The sequence below is a fragment of the Nannospalax galili genome, unplaced genomic scaffold (assembly GCF_000622305.1).
Source record: "Nannospalax galili isolate Female #2095 unplaced genomic scaffold, S.galili_v1.0 scaffold888, whole genome shotgun sequence".
Lineage (NCBI taxonomy): Eukaryota > Metazoa > Chordata > Mammalia > Rodentia > Spalacidae > Nannospalax > Nannospalax galili.
The window spans coordinates 1,351,096-1,372,815 of NW_008357921.1; the positions used below are offsets into that span (position 1 = coordinate 1,351,096).

Below are 21,720 nucleotides of genomic sequence, written 5' to 3' on the forward strand. Positions count from 1 at the left end.
TGGAAGAGCAGCCAGTGCTCTTAACCACTGAACCATCTCTCCAGCCCCCAGAGAGGAGATTTTTGACCTTCTGCCCAGAGGATGAACATCTGGGCATTGCTGACCTAGGAGTTGAGCTGGGAGGGACTGGAAGTCTTCTGGCTAAGCATTCAGCATCTGTATGTGCACCCTCCTTCCAAGGAACTGCAGCCCTATCTGTGAAGGGTCATCACTAGTCCAGACAACCTTCAGAGAATGAACAGCTAGACTTCCTTAGAGATGGGGGCAAGTGGCTGCCTAAAACTGCACAGTAGGAAAAGGGAACCCTGGGTCTGGATTCTTAAACACACTTTGCTCCTGTGTACCATGTTCAGTTACCACCTGCCAGCTCCTGAAGCCTAGACATGTCTGGTACTACCAAATGCATACCTAAGTTAGTGATCCACATTTCGTGGGCTTTCAGTTTTCCTGATTCCTGCCCTAGAATTCAGCTTTTTCAGGTCAGCAAGTTACTTTGTCCTTTGTCTTCCAACATTTCCTTTTTATCTCCTTGTCTTGTGAGTTTATAATTCTATTTTGCTAGAGTTTTCAAAGGGAACAAAATTAGTTCCTTCTGTTCAGTCTGCCACCCGCTTCAGGTTTTCAGAGGCAACTGTAAGGTTTTTTGAGGTGTCCTCAGAGCCTGACACCCTTCTTCGGATGTTGATAGAAATTCTCCTTGCAAAATGGGGCCACTAGCAGTGCCACCTCATCTGGGAGCTTGTTGGAAACTTTGGCCTTAGACTATCTGAATCCAAATCTACATTTAATAAGTCCCAGGGGAAGTGCATGGTCATTGCTATTAGAGGAGCACTGTAGGGTTTGTAATCACTGGAGTGATTAGATAAATACACAGAATAAATAGGATATATTCTGACTTCTGACTTGAATTTTCAATTTTATTTTTAAATAGTGTTTCTGCCACCCAGTTAGCAGACAAGGTAGAGGAGGCAGTTCTGGAGCGTTTGAAACCCCTCTTGCTCAAGGCCCAGGTAATAAATTCATCTCATTTGCTTGCCTTTGGAAGTCCTGAAATGAAAAGAGTTGCTGTAGAGGTCACATTGACCTTTTTAAAAGGACCGAGTATCTCTTTGCTGGTGGTAGGCCACAGGGCTGTTGAGCCTGCAGTTCAGTGCTGCTGGGGCCCTTTGCCACCCCTATACCACCTACACACTATCCATGTGTCCTCAGGGAATGGGGGGGTGGGGGAGAGCAGGGCTTGTTAAAAAGGGTGACTTTTTAACTTGGGGAAAGAGTTTAGAGTGGCTTCTATTCTTAGTTACTCAGTCTATGGCAATGGTAGTATTCACTTAATGATCCCCTGAGTGCTGGTCTCTGTGACCTCGGTAGCTTAGAATGATTGGCTATTTTACCACAGAAAAGAGAGATTTGGATATCTGTACAGACAAGGACTTTCTCAAAGATGAAATGACTTAACATCCATACCAAGGCATTGTGTCACGCTCCTGTAAGCAGTAAGCTAAGCTCAGTGACAAGATCCAGAGGATCCACCCTGGAAATAGAAGCCATGGTGTTTGCATGCATAATAGATGAAGCTACCAAAGAATATTATAACCTTAAGTGAATGTCATTCTGGGTCCAAGAAGTGTTAAATTTAACTATAGTCCATGGAAAACTCAGGAGTACTAACCTCTTGGAGAGTTCTTAGAGGTAGAATAGTGCAACCTCTTCATTTGACCATTGAGGAAACCGTGGACCAGAGAAGTTGAATGACTTGCATAAATGCACACAGCTACTCTGGCAGTGTTTACAGAATTGAGGGCTGAAAAAATCCGAAGAGCTGAGAACAACACATGGCAGTTATTTTCATGAAGACAAAGTACTTTAATTGTTGCAAAAAAGCTTTAATACAGCTAGAGCTGATGAATAGTTCCACACAGAAGTTATTCTGGCAGCACAGTTCATTTGTACTAATATGAGTTGTGAATTTTTATAATCCATGAATGTATCTGTCTGTTTTAATAGAGAGTTAATTCTTCTGTGGAAGCAAATAATCATTTGAAGGATCGTCCGTCATTGAACGCAGAAGCAGCCCAGCCTACAGAGCAGGTGTGTGTTGTTGGTATTCTGGTATTATTATATGATAATGTCTCCAGTCAAAGGAAAATGATATGCAGATTACTTTGCAAACACTACATTATCCTACTCAAGGAGAGTGAAAATTATTTTTCCAATCTGGTATATTAATTCTTACAGTGCATATTTAGCATTTTGACTTTGCTTAGCCTTGCAAACAGCAGAGATGTGTCTAGAGCCACAGGTTTTTGTCTGTGGCTCTTTTATCTCCCTGATGACAGATTGTGGATACGCTGTGGCCCTGAGTGCTCATGGCCTACAGCAGAAGAGTAGCTGCCCTCATTTCCTTTCATTCAGCCTAGTTTAGCTCCTTACTGGCCTAATTTCCTTTATTCTTAACATCTCATATTTTTGTTAGGCAAACAGGATTTTAGTGCTTAGTATATGACCAGTGTCGGGCCTAGCAGAGAGAAGAAAAGGTTCGAGAAAGGAATGAAAGCATTGAAAAATAAAAGCCTATTTTGTTGTTGTGCACTCTGCTTCCTCTGGAGGATTCGCTTTCAATGTGTAGGGGACTGTTCCTGCCTTGCCTCGCCTTAAGGGCTTTGGAGTAGAAGGCACATATTGCACTCATTTAATTTTTCTAAGCATTGGAAAGATGCTTGTTGCTGTAATTGCTCAAAGCTAGTAACAGACAGAGCAGGTATAAAGAAGTTAGAAGGAAGTTGAAGCTCTACCAGCTCAGTGGCCTTAGGAGCAGGGAGAGAGCAGATTTCAAGATCATACCTACCATGTAATTATCAGGCACTATTTTGGCTATAGCTTTTTTTTTTTTTCCCTAAAAAAAAAAAAAGAGCCAGGCATGGTGGCGCATGCCTTTAATCCCAGCACTTGGGAGGCAGAGGCAGGCAGATCTCTGTGAGTTCAAGGCCAGCCTGGTCTACATAGTGAGTTTAAAAAAAAAAAAAAAAAAAAAAAAGAAGGGATCTCCTTATAGCCCCAGCAAGCCTAGAATTTGCTCCGCAGACCAGACCAGGCTGGCCTCGATCTCACAGAGAGCCTGTTCCTGCTCCCAAGTGCTAGGATTAAAGGTATGGGCCACTCTGCCTGGCCCACACACATATCTTAATTAACTAGACCTGTATTGTTGGTCAGGTTGTCTCTAGATTTTTGTTTGTAATTTTATAATATTGGTCATTCAACTGTTTTTTTTTTCTTTAAGGTTAAACTTTTTTTTCATTTCCTTATACTTTTATAAACTGTGAAAAAGGTTGTTTTGTTTCGTTTTTGTCCCTGTAGCCCCAGCTGACCTGGACTTTGTTATGTAGACCAGGCTGGCCTCAGGTTTTCTTTTTTAATTGCTTTAGCAGTGACTTTTCACTGTGTGTCTTTATTTTGTGCCATGCACTGTGCTAAGTGTCCCAATGCAGGCTCTCAGGCAATCCTTCTAACTCTGAAATACAAGACTGTTATTGCCATAATACAAATAAGAAGACAGATTCAGAGAGGCCCAGTAAACTTGCCCAAAGTTGCAGACTTTGAAGGGAAGAGCCAGACATTAATCTTAGGAATGTCTCATTCTTTATCTCGAAGGCATTTCTTTTTTAAAAATATTTTTTTTTTAAAAATTTTATTTTCATTTTATTTTATGTGTATGAGTGTTTATCCTGCATGTAAGTGCACCCATGTGTGCAATGCCTGTGGAGGCCAGAAAAGGGTGTTGGATCCCATGGACCTCATGTTACAGATGGTTGTTAGCTGTCATATGGCTACAGGGAACCAACCTGAGTCCTTTGCAAGAGTTGCCAGCTCCTAGAAGACAGTCTTTGCAAAGACCTCTTTCAGAGCAGATCATAGACATGTATTAGAATGAAGAAAAATACAATGCATGTAGAAATGCTATGCAAACTATAAAGTACTTTATGGATTTAAAGTATATAAGATCAAGAGAAGCTGGTAAGGTTCTCTTAGATCATAAATCATTTAATGACTAATACGGATTGTGCTGAAGGTTAGTGCTTTATGTTATATACTCACTGGGAAGTTTGTTCTGGCATAGAATCTCGGCCAATTGGGTCACTGTGCTGTTGGGTTGTTAGGATCAGCAGCAATCCTTAATTCTTCTGTTCTCTCTGTATCATATTTCCACCCTTTCTTCATTTTGTAGGCTGCTGATGTCAATTCTGAATCCAACGATATTCGTCAGATGGGTGACTTTTTGGAAGATACTGCTCATGAGCTCTGGGCTATGGCTCATGCTAATATCATGGGCTCGGGAACCTTGGCCACATTGGGGGATAGCAAGGACAACCCAGATCTGGAGACCATGTTGCTCCGGTTGGAGGAGATGGAAGTAAGGTCTGGGGCTGCTGGCCTGTTTTGCCACTGAGTGCTTACCTCTGCACCCCCCATGCTGCTGACACTTAATATGGCAGAGCCATTGGGATCCTGTTCTTAAGTCCCAGTTCTGTTGCTAAGTGTATGACTTTGATGTAGTCATTTACCCTGTCTGTGAGTGGGGGTTTTGAGGACGGAATAAGATATAAAGTATTTAGCAAATGTCTGACATTTAACCCAGTAAATGGTTGGTCCATACTATTTACCTCCTGATAACAGTAACTTGTGATTCTGAAAACACTGAACCAGGTCTTGGTCCTGAAGTTTGAACCCTGGGCTTTTGCATCAGTCAGTTTATAGGCACCATTCAGTTGCCTCTGCAGTATGATCCTTTCAAGTCCTAGATAGCTTCACTTTCTTTAATTTCCAAATACAGTTTTTAAAACTCCTTTAATCCTAGCAGCACTCAGGAGGCAGAGGCAAGTGGATCTCCATGAGACCAAGGCCAGCCTGGTCTACATAGCAAGTTCCAGGCCAGCGGGGACTACAGGGAGACCCTGTCTCAAAAAGACCAAAAAATATAAATAAAAAAAATTTTTTTTTAAAATGCTTTTCCTCATAAACTTTTTGATCTCAAATATGAGCCATCTCAACCACTGGATCATTCAAGAACAGGAATCTTGACCCAGTAAGGAAGTGGTATGGCTAAGGTCATAAAAAAAATTACTGGAAGAATTAGAAAGGTTGTCCAGTTCTGACTTCATGCCCAGCATTTTCTTTTTAGTTATATCATGATTAAATTTCATTCTTCTTTGTTGTTAAATAGAAACATTATAAAGAAGATAATTTTTGGTTGGTTTTGAAAAGTTAAAGATACACAGTTTATCTTACTCTTAACTGCTTTCCTTTTCTTGAAGAAATGGAAACATAAACAAATGGAAATTAAAATACAGGTGGTCCATAGGTAGACAAGAGACATAATGTGTCTGCCATCACAGCAGGCTCCAAGGATGAGCTGGTGGAGCTTGAGGTGGTGTGCATCATGCTGCAGATCTTAGGCTTCTTTTCATGAGCTACTTGCTTCTTGGCCCAGCAGATGCCCATTCCAGCACTGTCTCTGTATTATTTGTGTCTGCTGAACTTTTTCCATCCAACTACTTTTGGTTTATAATGAAACTTATTTTTTCTCATAAATTAAACTTTCTTTTTTAAAGAAATACCAGGAGACAGTTCGCCAAAGATATAATAAAATCGTATATGCTGACCCTCATTTATGGACGCACGAAGAAAGAAATGGTAGGTGTTTCCCCCACCTTTCCTCCAGTATTTTCTTCTAAAAGATTTCAGGCATACTGAAAAGTTGGAAAAAATTGTAGTGGTTACTGAAACCCCCGTCTTTTAAGTTGTACAGTTAATATGTTGCTCTGTTTACCCCTCTCTCCTTAGTTCATCTCATCTTTACATTTCAAATGACCTTACCCATGTATCTCAAAGTAAATTGCCAGACACCAGTACACCTCCCCCCAAACATGCAATATCAGCTTGAGCTTCATATTTGTTTATGGCTTTGTGGTGTTGTTTTTCTGAGATAAAATTTACATGTAAGGGCTAGGGAGATGACCCAGTGAGTGTAGTGCTTGCTGAATAAGCCTGGGACCTGAGTTCAGATCCCCAGAACCCATATAAAAGCCAGGTGCGGTACCACAGTGTCTGTAATCCTAGCATGCTCCTACCTGGAGATTGGATGCAGAGAGATGAGAATCACCAGAAGCTTGTGGTGCTGATGCAGCAGTGAACAAGAGAGACCCACCTCAAATAAGGTGGAAAGAGAGGAGGACTGATAGCCATGTCCTCTGACCTTCACATGCATACAAATTAATTCATTAATTAATTATAAAATGTACATATAATGCACAGATCTCAACTTCATCATTTGAGGGGGTTTGCTGACAAATGAATCTATCCAGACACAGCACAAGCTATTGACTCAGAAAGTTCTCTTATATTCTTCCTAGTCAGTGCCCTAGTGCCAGGCAGCCACCAGTGTTGACTAATCTAGAGGTTTGTGTAGGGGTGACCTCTTGCTCAAGTATGTGTTCTTGCCGGGATGCTTTTCACTTAGATAGCATTTTATAGATTTGTGACCATTCTTTTTTCCTGTTGCTGCTGTAACAAAAGCGATAACATTTGTAATCCATGAATTAGTGAGTTAGAACACAAATGTATTCTCTCTCAGTTCTAGAGGTCAGAAGTCTGGGAGTGTTTTGAAAGACTGAAGGCAAGATGCTGACAGGGCTGGTTCCTTCTGGAGGCTCCTGGAAAGGATCTGTTCCTTAAGTTTCTTACCATTTCTGCTGCTGCCATTCCCCCAGCATGTGGCCTTATTACTGCCAAGTCTTTCCTCAGTCAACTCTTTCCTTTGTGGTCAGATCTTACTCTGTTTGCCTATTGTAAAGACATTTATGATCACATATAGGGATACTCCCCCTGCCCATCTCAAGATTCTTAAAGTGCCTTTTGCCATGGAGGTAACACAGATTTCAGGAAGTAGGATGTAAGCATCATGGGGTCTATCATTTACCCTGCTAGTAGTTCCTTTACTTTTTTGTTGTTGTTTGTTTTGGGTTTTTTTTGAGGGGGGGGTCTTTTTGAGACAAGGTCTCCCTGGAGCTGGAGCTGGCCTTGAGCTCACAGAGATCCACTTGCCTCTCCCTCCACACTTGGTTTCTTTTTTCTTTCTTTTTTTTTTTTTTTTGGATGTGTATGAATGTTATGTCTGCATGTGTATAAGTGCATCTCATGTCATGCAGTATGCATGGAGGATGGAAGAGGGTATTGGAGCCCCTGGAACTGGAGTTACGGATGGCTGTTAGCTGCCATGTGGGTGCTGAGAATCGAACCTGAGCTTTCTGGAAGAACAGCCAGTGTTCTTAACCACTGAGCCATCTCTCCAGTCCCTTGTTTTTGTGTTTTTGAGATAGATTCTTCCTGTAACCTCAGCTGGCCTGGCACTTGCTATAGACCAGGCTGGCCACAATCTCACAGAGGTCTGCCTTCCTCTGACTCCCAAGTGCTGGGATTAAAAGTATACCACCATGCCCTGCTTAGTTCATTTTTTCTTTTTTAATTTTCTGAGTAGTACTCCTTGGTACGCATATACCACATCTAATTTGCTTGTTTGCTTATGAGTCTGTATTTAGTTTCTTCTAATTTAGAACTATTAAGGAATAAATCTGGGGTCTGGAGAGATGGCTCAGTGGCTAAGAGCACTGACTGCTCTTGTAGAGGTTTGGTTCCCAGCACCCACGTGGCAGCTAACAACTGTTCTAACTCCTGTTCCAGGGGATCTGACGCCCTCTTCTGACCTCTGCAGGAATTGCACAACACAGGTACATTTACACATGTAGGCAATACTCTCATACACATAAAATAAAAATAATATTTTTTTTAAAAAAAAGAATAAATCTGAGGCATGGTGGTTCCAACACCCTTTTCTGGCCTCTGAAGGCTTTGCACAACATAGGCCACCTACATACAGGCAAAACACTCATACACATAAAATAAAAATAAAAAAGTTTAAACCAGAAACCAGGCATGGTGGCACATTTCTGTAATCCCAGTACTCAGGAAGCTGAAGCAGGAGGACCAAGAGGTCTAGCCTGAACGATATAGTCAGCCTTGACTACACACAGAAACCTTGTCTCTGTGAATGTATCAATATATATAGTCTTTGTGTGGATCATCAGGATTTTTATGTTTGTTTTTGAGATAGGATCTCATTATCTAGTCCAAGAATTCTATCTGGCCAGGAACTCTTTATGTAGACCAGGCTGGCCTCAGTGCTAACAGAGATCCACCTACCTCTGCCTCTGAGTGCTGGGATTAAGGGCATGCGACACTACACCTGGCTAGGACTATTAGTTTTAATTTTTCTTGGCTAAATACCTAAGAGTAAACTTGCTAGGTCATATGCTAGGTGTACTTAACTTTATAAAATTTGCCAGACTTTGCCGAAGAGGCTGAACCATGTTACATTCCCTCCATTGAGCTCCACTTGCTTGACTTCCATGACAGCATTTGGTGGTGTCAGTCTTTTAAATTGTAACTGATCCATCAGGGGTATACTGGGCAGCTTAACAGTGTTTAATTTCACTTTCTTGATAAGTAGTATTTAGAACCTTTTCAAGTGATTATTAGCCATTGGTATATCATCTTTTATGAAGTATCCAAAATCTTTTTGTCCATTTTTTTCAGTAGGTTGCCCTTTTATTTTTTAATTAGATTATTTGTGTGTTCTAGGCATAAGTTCTTGTCAGACATGTTTTGGACTTCTTTTTGCATTTTGCCTCCTGAGGCTCAAAGCCAGGCCTGCATATGCTAAGCAGGCACTTTACCACTGAGCCATCTTTCCAGGCCTGCTTTTTGTTTTGAAAGTAGCACCTATATTTGCATTGTTGTCAATTCCAGAACATTTTATCACCTACCTGCCTATCCCCCCCCCCCCCACCGCCTGCTAGAAAAAGGAAACCTCTGTGTGCCTTAGTGATTCCCAGTCCACTCTCCCTCCCCTCGCTGGGCAGTGTCTCTACTCGGGTTTTGCAGATATTGCCCCCATCTGTGGTTTAACTGCTTATTTTCTCAAAGACATTGAATTTTAACTTTGATAAAGCCTAAATCAGTTTTTTGTATGATTTCTTTTTATTTGTATTTTGGGTTTTTGTTGTTGAGACAAGGTCTCACCATTGTAGACCAGGCTGGCTTCAAATTCATAGAGATCCGCCTGCTTCTGAGTGTGGGATTAAAGGCATGTGACATCAAGCCCAGCCTTATTTCCTTTTTTTGTAATCTGAAGATCCTTTGCCTACTATTGAGGTGAGAGGATACTGTGTTTTCTTCTAGAAGCTTTTTATTTATTGTGTGTGTGTGTGTGTGTGTGTGTGTGTGCGTGCACGCATGTGTGCGTGCGTGCGCATGAATACAGGTTCCTTTGAAGGCCAGATATGTTGGATTCTCCCAGAGCTGGAGTTACAGGCAGTCGTGAGCCACCTGATGTGGGTGCTGAGAACTGAACTCGGATCTTCTGGAAGAGCAGTGAGTGCTCTTAACCACTGAGCCATTTCTCCAGCCCCAATTCTCTTAGTTTTTAGTTTTTACTTTTTTAGGGTCTCCCTGTAGCCCCATCTGGCTTGAAACTTACTATGTAGATCAGGTTGGCCATGATCTCACAGAGATCTGCCTGCCTCTGTCTCCCAAGGGCTAAGAGTAAAGATGTTGTACCACCACTCCTGGCTTCTTCTAGAAGCTTTAATGTTTATGATCTTAGATAAAAGTTTAAGGTTTGAAGAAGTTGTTGAGACTTTTTTCCCTGATGGATATCTGTTTATTCTACTTTTCCACATTTCAAAATTCATATTACATTTTTGGCTACAATTGTGAGGGTATCACAATTTCTGCTGGGAAATGCTAATCAAATTCTATTTGATTCATGTTCATCTTCCTCATGAAATAAAATGTGGTTACCTCTAAAGGAATTTAAGTGCTGTGTGTGCCACACTTAACTAACAGATATGAAGGAAATTAGGGTTTACAGCAACATATGTGAGGTAGAATCATTTTAAAATGTGAATTTGAGGTATTGGTGTTTTTGTAAAGATTTTAAAAAAATATTTTATTTTAGTGTATGAGTGTATTGCCTGCATGTAGGTAGATGCACCTGTGTTGTGCAATGCCAGTGAAGGTTAGAAGAGGGCATTGAATTACCCTAGAACTGGAGTTAAGGACAGTTATTAGCCACCACGTGGGTGCTGGGAATCCAACCAGGTCCTCTACAAGAGCAGCCAGTGCTTTTAACCACTGAGCCATCTCTCCAGCCCCTGAGGTATTGTTTTAGAAACAGTAATCTCACGTTAAATTTTTACAGAAAAATGGGCCACTGTAAACAAAATATGTTGGTGTCCTTTCTGTGTTTGCTGTAGTTTTCATGCATTTTGTTGTTGTCCATGATACGCTCTTATATGGACACAACCCCAGCTTCCATCTAGTAGTACTCTAGTAACCTGAATGACTCTTCTGGGCCTAACTTATGTGATTGTACTTGTGTACTGCTTTTCCTTATACAGGCTAAGCAACTCTAAATCAAAATTCTGAGGTCCAGAGTGCTTCTCAGTTCTTAAAGTTTTAGGTTTTCCAGTTAAGGATGGCCAACCAATGAAGTCTATGCACACATTCCAAAATCTGAAACATTCCTGATCCTAAGCAAGGGATACTTAGCCTGTATTAGAGCTCTGCTGCCTTCCCCCCATTTCTTGCTTGTGAACACCCATATCCCTTTTTAGCAGGCTACAGCTGTTTGTCAAGGTGTCTTAACTCCCCCAACTAAGGCCCAGATTCCTTGAGGCTTGAAGAGTCAGTCATGTACCCTCTGTGGCTACCAATGGCACAGCAAGTGCCCTTTTAAGGCTTGTATAGTCAGAAAATGGGCGTGTTAGCATCTTTTGACATGGAATCAGAGGAAAGGACATATTTTACTGATGGTTTGGCCATGGGCCACAAAGTTAGGTTGCATTGTGTGGAAGACAGTTCTCTTTTCCAAGACAACTTAAGCCATCTAGGCCTCTGCATAGAGGCTAGGTATACATTTAAGAGGACCTCTTTAGAGACTGAGAGGATGACTCAGCAGTTAAGAATGCATACTGTTCTTATAGAGGACCCAAGTTTGGTTCCCAGCACCTACATCAGGCAGCTTTTAGTTGCTTTTAACTGTAATTCCAGGGGATCCAGTGCCCTCTTCTGGCCTTCTCAGGTATCTGCACTCACATGCACAACCTCCACACAGACACAGATGCACACATAATTAAATTTTTTTTTTTAAAGAGGAGCTCTTGGCTGGGTGTGGTGGCTCATATCTTTAATCCCAGCCCTCCTGAGGCAGAAGCATGAGTATAAGGCCAACCTGGTTCATATAGCAAGTTCCAGGCTAGCTGGGCTGCATAGTAAATCCTATCTCAAAAAGAAAAAGGAGAAGGAGCTTTTTAGAGCACCAAGGACTGAAATGAGTGTTGGACACTTGGAAGTCCAGTATCATGAGACCGTAGCAGGAATTTCATGCTTCTAGGTGTTCAGCTTGCTGGCTCCGGTGTATCACAAAACGAAACTTCACGTGATCTTTGGGTCGTGTAGTGTCCAATCCGTGTCTCCCAACTTCTCTGTGAACAGTTGAAGACCAATAAAAGTGCTCAGTAACATGTTTCCAAAAGCTGACTTGGGTAGTCTTTGTTTCTGACTGTGCACAGTCCCAAACATACAAATTTCAGAGGTGTCTTGACATCTCAACACTCTACCTGAGTGGGCAGGCTTTCTTCCTCCATTTGAAGCACATTTAAAATTAGCAATCATCTGAAACTCAGGAGAGCTGCCAAGCCTGCAAGTTGTGGTTAATAAATTAATGTTTTGACTATTGTGCAGATTTTGCTCAGCAATACCCAGAGATGCGTTAGATCAGCTAATTAAGTGTTCAGGTGCGTTGTAGTTTTCTCTCTTTGGTGATCAAACATTTAAAGGTTAAAAAACAAACTTCACTGCTTCAGACTCCTTAAATAGTGACTGGATCCCTGTAGAACGGTGTGTCCTGGAGCTTGGCATAGGCCCTGGCAAGGAGTCTCCTGTGGACTGGGAAGGAAGGAGTACACTGTGTCTGAAGACTGACTCTTGAGTGGTTAAATTCACCTTTGTCTTTGAAGGGTGTTTGTTTTTTTTTCTTCTTTTGTGCTGCTAGCTGTGCCTGTGACTTCCTCACAGTTCATTAGCTACTGTGATACTCTTAAAAGGGACATACCTTTCCTTTACATGTAGTTATTTTATGCCTGTCCTTTTCTAGACCAGAAAATTCCAGCAGGAAGTGAAAGGCCTCTGGCTCCTCATCCAATCAAGATCACTAAGACAGCAGCTCTCAAGGATCCAGTGGTGAACATCTTGTTAGAAAGGCCCCACAATGCCAAGTAAGTGACAGTGATACTGTGTGTTCCTATGCTAGCCGGTTACATTTTATTCTGGATTCCTTCAGTTCTCACAGGACAAAAGTTGTTTTGAGCAGGGCCTTGAAAACTCTGCAGTGGCTCTGTAAAACAGTAGTTATGAGGTGGACATCAAGCACTTGCATCTTACGGAGCCTACCAGTACACATTAGCATTCGTCTGGCTTTCACTTAGGTACATATGGGTGGTGCTGACACTGTAAATTCACTTTTAGAATTATTTTATCTATAGAGCAGGAATGCCTACAGTGTTGAGGGTTAGTTAGTGCAGAAGAAAGCAGGCAGTGATAAATGGTGATGGCATGCTGAGTTTTGTTCAATGTAAGGAAGAGAAACTATTCAGGTAAATGAACAGTTCACCTTCGCTTACTGACTTGAATGTCTTCCTCCTGTATTCTCAGCTCCCTGGATGAAAGTGTAGCAACAGAAGATGGATCAGAGAAAAGGGAGGGCCCGCTTCCCTCCCTTGCAGATCTGCAGCAGAGAGAAGGTAGAACTCCCCTGTTTGTCTCACCAGGGATGCGGCACAGCATTGGGGATTACTGTAGCCGTTTTGAACAGTTCCTCCGGATCATATCTCATGAGGCTGTAGGCTCCTTCAACCCATGGCTGATAGCTGAAAGGTCAGTAAAATTGTATCTCTGTCTACAGACCAAGCACCAAATTTTAGACTTGGAGAAGAGCTGGAGAAAGGACTAGCCAAGGTCTTATTCTTTGCTGTTGGGCCCTGGAATTCCAGTGGCTGCTCCTGGGCTAGCAGGCAGCTTTCTCTGGGAACTGCTGCTCTTCAGTTGCAGGAAACCTTGAGACAACGTGGGTTTTGCCACCTGGAAGAGCATCCTCTTCTCAGGCAGACTGGTAGGCCAGCTCAGCCTACCATAAAATACAGCAGACTAGGGGACTTAAACAACAGGAATTTCTTTCTTAGAGTCTGAAGTCTGGGAGATATCTAAGATCAAAGACTGGTAAGTGCCCCCTTTCTGGCTGTCAGGTAGCTGCCTTCTTACTCTGTCCATAGTGGCAGAAATTTCTTCCTCTTCCCCCCAGGGTACCAAGCCTATCCTAGGGCTCCACCCTTACAACCTCATCTGAGCTTCATTACCTTCCAAAGGTCTGTGTTATCATCACCTTGGCAGTTAGGGCTTCAGTGTATGAATTTCGGTGTGGGGACACAAGTACTCAACTCCTAATAACAGAGTGTAGTATTCAGGAGTCAAGGCAGGGCTCATTTCTTGATTCTGTTGGTGAGGGCCAGACCCCACCAGGGACCATACCCCACCAAGCAGCTTAAGTATTGCTAGGAAAGAAACAGTTGTTATGAAATCCTCACAGCTGAGACACACTGGCCTCAACAAGCAGCCAGCCTCTGCCTCTACACCATCTTCACTCACTCTCTCCTAGAGGTCATCCCTCCTGGGAAAGGTAGTTTTATAGAATAATAAAACAGCATCCCACAGCTACTAGAGTTTGAAAGATGAATGGCCTTCTTTTATGTGCACAGTATTTAATTACAAGGTATATAAACCCATTCTTTTTGAAGGTCAAACTTAAATTCCTCCAAGTATCACTTTCTTACAAACATGTAAGGTATTTTTCATAACTGGGCAAAGTAGTGGTCTCTGGTTATATGCCTTTCTTTCCCTTTTTGGTTGTTTTACTTTATTTCAAGACAGGGTCTTATATGCAACCCTGGCTGGCTTGGAATTCACTATGTAGACCAGGCTGACCTTGAACTCACAGATATCTGCCTGCCTCTGCCTCCTACATTTCTTTTTTTAAAAAAAATTTAAGCATGCCTCCTTTTTTGCCTCTTGTTTTATAATTTATGAACTTTCTAAACACATTCTAGCCAATGTCTCAGTATATTTTTTCTTTTTTTAAAAATACTTTATTATTTTTATTTTATGTGTATGAGTGTATTGCCTGCATGTATGTGAGTGCACCCATGCCGTGCGATGCCACGGAGGTCCGAAGAGGGCTTCAGATTCCCCTGGAACTGGAGTTAAGGACGGTTTGCAGCCTCCATGTGGGTGCTGGGAATCAAATCCGGGTCTCTGTAAGAGCAGTCAGTGCTCTTAACCACTGAGCCATCTCTCCAGCCCTCAGTATATTTTTTCTAATAAACAAAATACTGGTTAATGACTGTTTCTTAACTGCAACTCTACTTTTTCTCCTGAGATGGGCCCTTGTCCCACCTGCTCCATTGGGACCATTGCCCTTCATCTTAGCTGTATCACTCTTACTGGGGCCACATCATCCCAATGTTAGGCCACCTCCTCCCTTAGTGACTTCCTCACTTTCTAGTGTCCTTGCCTTGGTTTACTCTTTTAGTTTGATAGGTCTTGTCTTGCTTTTTGCATTGAAGGAAACTTTTGAGACGAATTTGAAAATGTCTACCTTCATACTTGATTGATGATTTGAATGAGTTTAAAATCACTGGTTTATATCTTCCAAAAAATTTGCCTGACTTCTTTTGTAAGGGTGGAGAGGGGTCTGTCACTTTGCTGCCAGGAGTAGTAGAGATCCAGCAGTCTGACTGCTGCTCGGTATGCATGCTGTCTTGTTCTGCTAAAAGGAAGACTTTTCCCAGCACTCTTACTTCCTAGGCCCTTCTGACGGGACCTGCTTCCATGTGTTAACACACAGTCTTGTAGCATATGTACTCATTTTCCTGTAATCTGTCTAGATCGGTTGGGCTGACTGGCATATTAGGAAATCCAAAACCAAGCCAAGGAAGATAGGCTGTTCCTTACATGTTCTTAGTGCCTTTGGTAAAGTGAGACATGTTGTTTGTAATTGCTTGCTGGCTATAGAGAGCAGTTCTTCCAGCAGCTCTTGATTGGTGAATGGCAGTTAGTAAGGAATGGCAGGTTAAAATGTAGAAAACAGAGCTGTTAAATATGTCTGGGTTTTACAGATGCTTTCTTCTGCCATCTTTTGACCCCAAGGACAGTACACCTGAAAATTCTAGCTGTTTTCTTTATTTGTTTTTAGCTCTCCAGCTTTTATTTCTTGTTTGTGTGTTTCAAAGATGAGAGATTTTGAAAAAGTATCCAGAGACAGTTCATTTTATCTAATAGCCTCTTGGGTAAGGAGGGAGCTAGCTGAGGTTTTTTCTGTCTATAATGTCTCAATTCCTCCTTATATCTGAAGAAAGGCTCTCTTACAGTGGGATGAACTAGTGCAAATGAAAGGTTGATTGTGAAAGGGAAGATTCAAGGTGGTAGTGCTTTCCATACAAAGAAACTCTTATGGATTCCTGGTTTTGAAAACAAAGATTTTCTGTTTGAATAGATTGAATAAATATTTGTATTTCTGTTCCCTGTATCCCTGTCCCACCACATGTCACTAAAGTAATAATTTTGAAAGACATGAAGCCAATAAGTGATGCCAAACAAGAATATTACTAAGAATTTGAAAGCCATAAAACAGACAAATGGTAAATATTTAGCAGACCATTAAAAAAAGTGCCTACTGAGGTTGAAGCCTGTGTAGAAGAACTTGGGAAGATTCAGGAACCAGGAACATACTTGTATAGGAATAAATGCAGGTGGGCCAGAAAACAGGAGGCTTGGTTGAAATTCACAGTCTTGAAAATGACCAGACATTGGTGAAAGTCAGGAAGGCTATTATAAACAGAAGAAGGAAGCCCTTTGGAAGCAGATACAATGTAGTAAGCAAAATAAGACATTGTAAAAAAAAAAAAAAAACCCCAAAATTAGAATGAATATTCTCAGAGAACTAAGTGAAACTATTAAAGCATAAATAACATATTTTTAGAAATTTTAAAATTTAATATTTAAAAAAATATTTTCTTAAGTTTTGTTTTTTGAGATAGGGTCTCCCTGTAACCACAGCTGTCCTGGAACCTGGTCTCATAGAGGTCTGCCTGCTTCTGCCTCTCGACTGCTGGGATTAAAGGTGTGCACCACCATGCCCAGGCAATATTTAAAAATTTAATATTTAATATTAAAAAGATCTTTCAGATACTAAAGTCCTAGAAATTAAAAATATGGAAAGATGGTTAAGAGCCCTTTCTGTGCTTGTAGAGGATCTGATTTCTGTTCCCAGCACCCATGTCTGGTGGCTTACAACCACCTGTAATTCTTCAGGGCATCCGATGTTCTCTTCTGGCTTCCACGGGTGCAAACACATGTGCACATATACACATGCACATACACAGACACACACATACACAAATAAAAATTTCAAGAGTAAGGGCTGAAGAGAGAGAGCTTAGTAGTTAAGAGCACTGGCTGTTCTTGCAGAGGACACGGTTCAATTCCAGCACCCACGTGGTGGATAGCAACTGTCTGTAACTCCAGTTCCAGGGTATCTGATGCCCTCTCCTGACCTCTGTGAGCATTGCACAACATGGATGCACTTACCTACATGCAGGCATTACACTTGTGTACACATAAGATAAAAAATATATAGTAAACAAAATATTTTAAAAATTCTAAGAATAAAAAAGAAAGACACGGTGGCTGAAATTACTTCACTAGAAGGATTTTTTGTAGTGGTAGTAGTAGTGACTACAAAACCAGGAGCTAGATAATAGAAAGGATTTTTAAAATTTAGAAGGTTGTATGTGCTAAGAGACTTAGAATCTGAATAATAAGAGTGTCAGAAGATGGGAAATTATCAAAGAAATACTATTGAAAAAATTTCCCAGGAGCCTATAGTCTTTAGGTTGAAAGCATTTATCAGTTACCCACTATGAAGAATGGGATGAATGAACCAGTGAAGGAATAAAACAGAAAAACCCATGGTACATCCCAGGGTCAGGAGAAGATGATAGAAGATTCCAGAGAGAGAAAGGTGGACACCTTCAGATGATCAGAAACAAGAATGGCAGTGTTCCCATAGTGTGCTGAAAGCTAGAAGATGCTGGAGTGTGCTTCCAAAATTAAGCCCAGACTTTTGTCATTTAAAGACAAATATAAAACAAAGGTAATGTTAACTGTGCATTGTCCAAAAATGTAATTTTCATGAACTGTCACTCCATAAGTTACTGGAGGCCATGTACTGCCCTGTGCTAGATATATACAAAGAAAGGAAAAGATTTAAGATTTAGAAACTTAGATTCAGGCACACTACTTCCAGAAAAGTGGCAAAGCACTTCCAGAGACATTTCTAAGAAGCAGAGAGAGCAACTAGTCCAGATTGGAGCAGGGGTCAGAGGGCTCCAGGAGGGATGTTCCTTTGCAACAGAGAAAAGAAGTGAAAAGGAAACCCTACCCATATTCCACCTGCAGAGTTGGGGTAGATCAGACATGCCGTTGTGATTCTCTCACACTTCAGCAGTGAAGCAATAGTAGGAACAGAGGAAGCAAAGCAAACATAAAGATGAGGTAATCACTTCTGCTTCTGCTTCCAGCAATGACGCATTCGGAAATTTGGACCACTTTTCCCACTGAGGATAGCTGTTAATAGAAAAGCTGGATTAAAAATACAGTGTATACATGCAAAGGCATCAAGACACTAGGTAATGAAGAATAACTGGGTCAATCCTGGAGAAGACAGAGAACTTGGCCCACTGTGTGGTGCTGGATAGTTGATTTTTCAAGGGAGAAGAGCTCTTTCAGCTCAGAAGATAGGTTGGAATCCAGGGATGCTGAAGTGAGGCAATTGTCTTGATGATCTTTCTTCACTTTGTTGTTTGTGGTACTGGTATGGAACCCAGAACCTGTGTGTGCTAAGCCAGCCCTCTCTTGCCGAGCTACATCCCAGGCCTTGCATTGCTTTTGACTGGGACCTTGGAAAGTCTGTACTCTCTCTGCAAGTTCAAGTGACCTGGATATAACTAGCTCTTTGCAGGGACTCTGCTCACCTCTGGGTTCTCTCAGTTTCTGACAGTAGATCGAGATTACTGTAGATTGTTGTTGTCCCCCTGGCTTCATACAGAAACAAACATACATTTTCTCTGGAGGAGATTATCATCATGAGATTCAGTTTATTTCTACAGTTTTCATAAACAGCATCTGGTTTATGGTGAAAAATAACCAGGCAACAGAGAGGCAACAATAACAACAAACCTACCGCAGCTCCAAATATTGAAGCTATTTACGGAAAATAAAATAACTGTGCCTGGTGTATTCATAGCAATAAAAGGTACAACTTAGAATTTTGCCAGAGGACTGCGAGGCAAATATATGTCCAGGAATTAAAAATGCCATTTCTGAAATGAGAGGTTATATTGGATAGGCTCAACAGCCAGTTAAATACAACAGAAGAGAAACTTGGAGACTTGGAACGTGGGTCAGAAGAAATATCCAGTTATATATGGAGGCATACATACTTTTCAAAGATGAAAAGTAAAGACGAGAGAGGGTAAGAGACATAGACCAAGCAACATGCTCTAATATATGTGGGGTTAGTCTTAGAAGAGGAGTGTGAAAAAATGAGTCAGAGTATCCAGACAGATAATGGCTACCATCCCCAAAGTAACAAAAGTCATGAAGATATATTAATAGGTTCAGGAAGCTCTAAAAACCCCAGTAAGGAAAATTTGAGATCCATGCTTCACCATAAAGTATTGTTGAAAAATCAAAGGCAGTCCTAAAATCAGCAGGAGGAAGAAACAGAAAGAGAAACCAAAAAGCAGTTGAAGCTGGAAAGCCCTGGTGTATGTTTTCCCCTTCTAAAAGCAAAGAAACACCAATGCAGAGCTCTCAGCTCAGTGAAATACACACAGGAAGGAAGGTGAGAAGAGAGGCTTCCAAGGAACAAAGCCGAGTCGTCTGTAACCAGTAGGCCTTCACTGTAGTGAATGGTAAAGGGGTTATTTTTCAGACAGAATGGAAACAGTTACAGGTGGATGGTCAGCAATATAGAAGGCATGAATTGAAAGCTAAGCATGTAGGTTAATGAGTAAATTCTATGAAGCAAGATTACTGATGTTTTATTGGGATGAGATATATACATGGAGCCTGTACTCTGAGGTTCTTGTATTATTTAGGGAAAAGGTAAGATGATAAGGCAGTGTTAGACAGTAAGTCAAGAGTGCCATTAAATAACGAAAGCATATACTATCTGGGCATGGTAACACATGCTACTTGGGAGGTGGAGGTAGAGGTAAGAGAATCAGAAGTTCAAGTCATCCTCAGCTACATAGTCAGTTTGAGGTTAGTCTTGGATTTATGAGACTGTGTCTTGAGGGAGTGGGCATGGATTTGATCAAAACAACTTATATGCGTGTATGAAATTCTCAATAAAGTTTTTTTTTTAAGTTAAAAAGAAAACAGACAGAAGACAAAAGTTCATCAGATCAGCAGAAGCTAGGGTAGGCATGTGGTAGAAGGGGAGCAAATACAAAGGCATCTTTGTCTACCTTTTTTCTATGACTGACTTTGGAGCCATGTTAACATTTCTTCCTATGTATCTCCCCTAATCAACAAATCATGCTGAAGAGATTGAGACAGACAAGAACTCACTAAGTGTACTATAAAGTATACTCTACCCTCTGGTTAAAGAGAAGTAACTGTAAACACATTGAATTCTAGCCAGCAGGTTTCTTTTGCTTGATGTCATGGGTCCTTTATATATTTTAAGATAGATCAAGTAAGTAGTGCAGTTTGAACAATGAGATCAGGAAGGCTAACGTGACTCCTGAGTTGAATTAGTTGAATGTGTCCCTAAGAATATATAGTTTTGGTAGATATAAGAATATAGAGGAGAGAGAGAGAGAGAGAGAGAGAGAGAGAGAGAGAGAGAGTGTGTGTGTGTGTGTAGGGAGGTGGGGTATCTGCTGAGAAGGCCTAGAAGCAGAAACACCAGCTTACCTGGTTTCTAGATATTTGCTTCATTAAAATATCCCAGGGCTCCTTGGAAAGGGGCTGATTAAGGGAAATGTATGATGGCCTGAAATGTATTGTTTCAGAAAGGAATGATAGGGAAATGTCAGGAAGACACGGGAACCAGCTTGAAAGGGGCATCACTGGCCAAATCTGGGATGACTTTAAACAGTAATAAGGCCTGGAGATGTTAGGTATATGCTAGAGTACTTCCATACACAAGACTATGGGTTCCATCCTCATCACTGTAAAGGAAAAAAAGAATGTGTGTGTGTGTGTGTGTGTGTGTATGTGTGTGTGTGTGTAACAGATTGCAATAGTAAGACTCTGTAATGCATACATAAATGAATGAATGAGTGAATGAATGAGTGAATATATAAGTAAAGGAAAATGTAAGTCTTTTCATCATAGTAGAATGCCAACTATTAAATAGGAAAAGAATGATGGAGTTAGAAAACCTGTATGTGTGTGTGTGTGTGTGTGTGTGTGTGTGTGTGTGTGTGTGTGTATGTAGATCCCTTCTACCATGGGCTCCAGGGATTGAACTCAGGTCATTAGGCTTATGGGTATGCCACTAGCACTCATCTCATTGGCCCCAGGGTTAGAAAAACAATGTTTGAGAACCCTGTAATAACTGCCTAGGGCAAGTTTGATAAGAAGTGGGATTTGTACATAGCCCAAAAGCGTCTCCCATAATATACTAACTATATAGACAACGTAGTCATTTACAAGGAAAAAGCCTGGCAGATATCACTATAACTAAGTATTCAGAAAAGTGACAAGTATATTCTGAGATGCACTGAGGGGTCACACTATCCCTCGTTTGGTATCTATTCCAGAAACATGTAGCTGACTATGATTATAAGAGAAAACCAGACAACCCCAAATAATGGGGACAGTGCAATAAAAAAGTCTTTACTCTCTGAGAAATGTTAAAATCATGAAAGAGAGGCTGTGAAAAACTTACTTTAAATGAAACTCTAAAACAATGTGACAACTAAGCCTGGGGTAGATCCTGGAACTGACTTTTCTTATAAGGGCATTATTTGGATGATTGGCAAAGTTTGAATGGAGTCTGTAGGTAAGATTAGATGATGGTTTTGCAGTGATGTTGGGATTTTTATCATTGTACCATGGCTGTCTGAGGGATGTTGCTCTTTCAAGGAGTACTTTTGGAATGCTTGAGAGATACCAGGTCTGCCGCTTACTCTCAAATAGTTCAGATAAACAAGGTTGTGTATGTGTACATGTGTACATTTACACAGTGAGATTACAGGTTCAGAGCACTCAGCCCCTTTCCCACAGAAAAACAAGCACCGTTTCCTATGTGTATCTTAGCTGGGGCTAGACTATGGCTAGGCAGTTTCCAGCCCCCTTTAACGTCAGCCATCTTAAGGGTGAAGTCAGTTTTGTCTGTGTTATGGGCTCTTGCAGGACTTGAGAATTCCGGTGCTGCCATTTTAACATCTGGGAGAACCAGCCCCCCCCCCCCCCCCCCCC

At 41.3% G+C, this 21,720-nt stretch overlaps 1 protein-coding gene across 8 annotated transcripts in view; it reads left to right on the forward strand.

The window, feature by feature from the left end:
- Kiaa0753 (KIAA0753 ortholog) overlaps positions 1-21,720 on the forward strand; it is a 62,987-nt gene that overhangs the window by 39,470 nt on the left and 1,797 nt on the right. For 6 of the 8 annotated variants that reach the window (XM_017794991.2, XM_029557470.1, XM_029557469.1 and 3 more), the window contains 6 exons: positions 932-1,010; positions 2,005-2,088; positions 4,223-4,408; positions 5,607-5,688; positions 12,269-12,389; positions 12,826-13,047. In XM_017794991.2, coding sequence (XP_017650480.1) covers positions 932-1,010; positions 2,005-2,088; positions 4,223-4,408; positions 5,607-5,688; positions 12,269-12,389; positions 12,826-13,047 — 774 coding nt within the window. Of the gene's footprint in view, positions 1-931; positions 1,011-2,004; positions 2,089-4,222; positions 4,414-5,606; positions 5,689-12,268; positions 12,390-12,825; positions 13,048-21,720 lie in introns of those variants that run through there. The other 2 variants (XM_029557471.1, XM_029557472.1) reach the window with 2 other exon arrangements.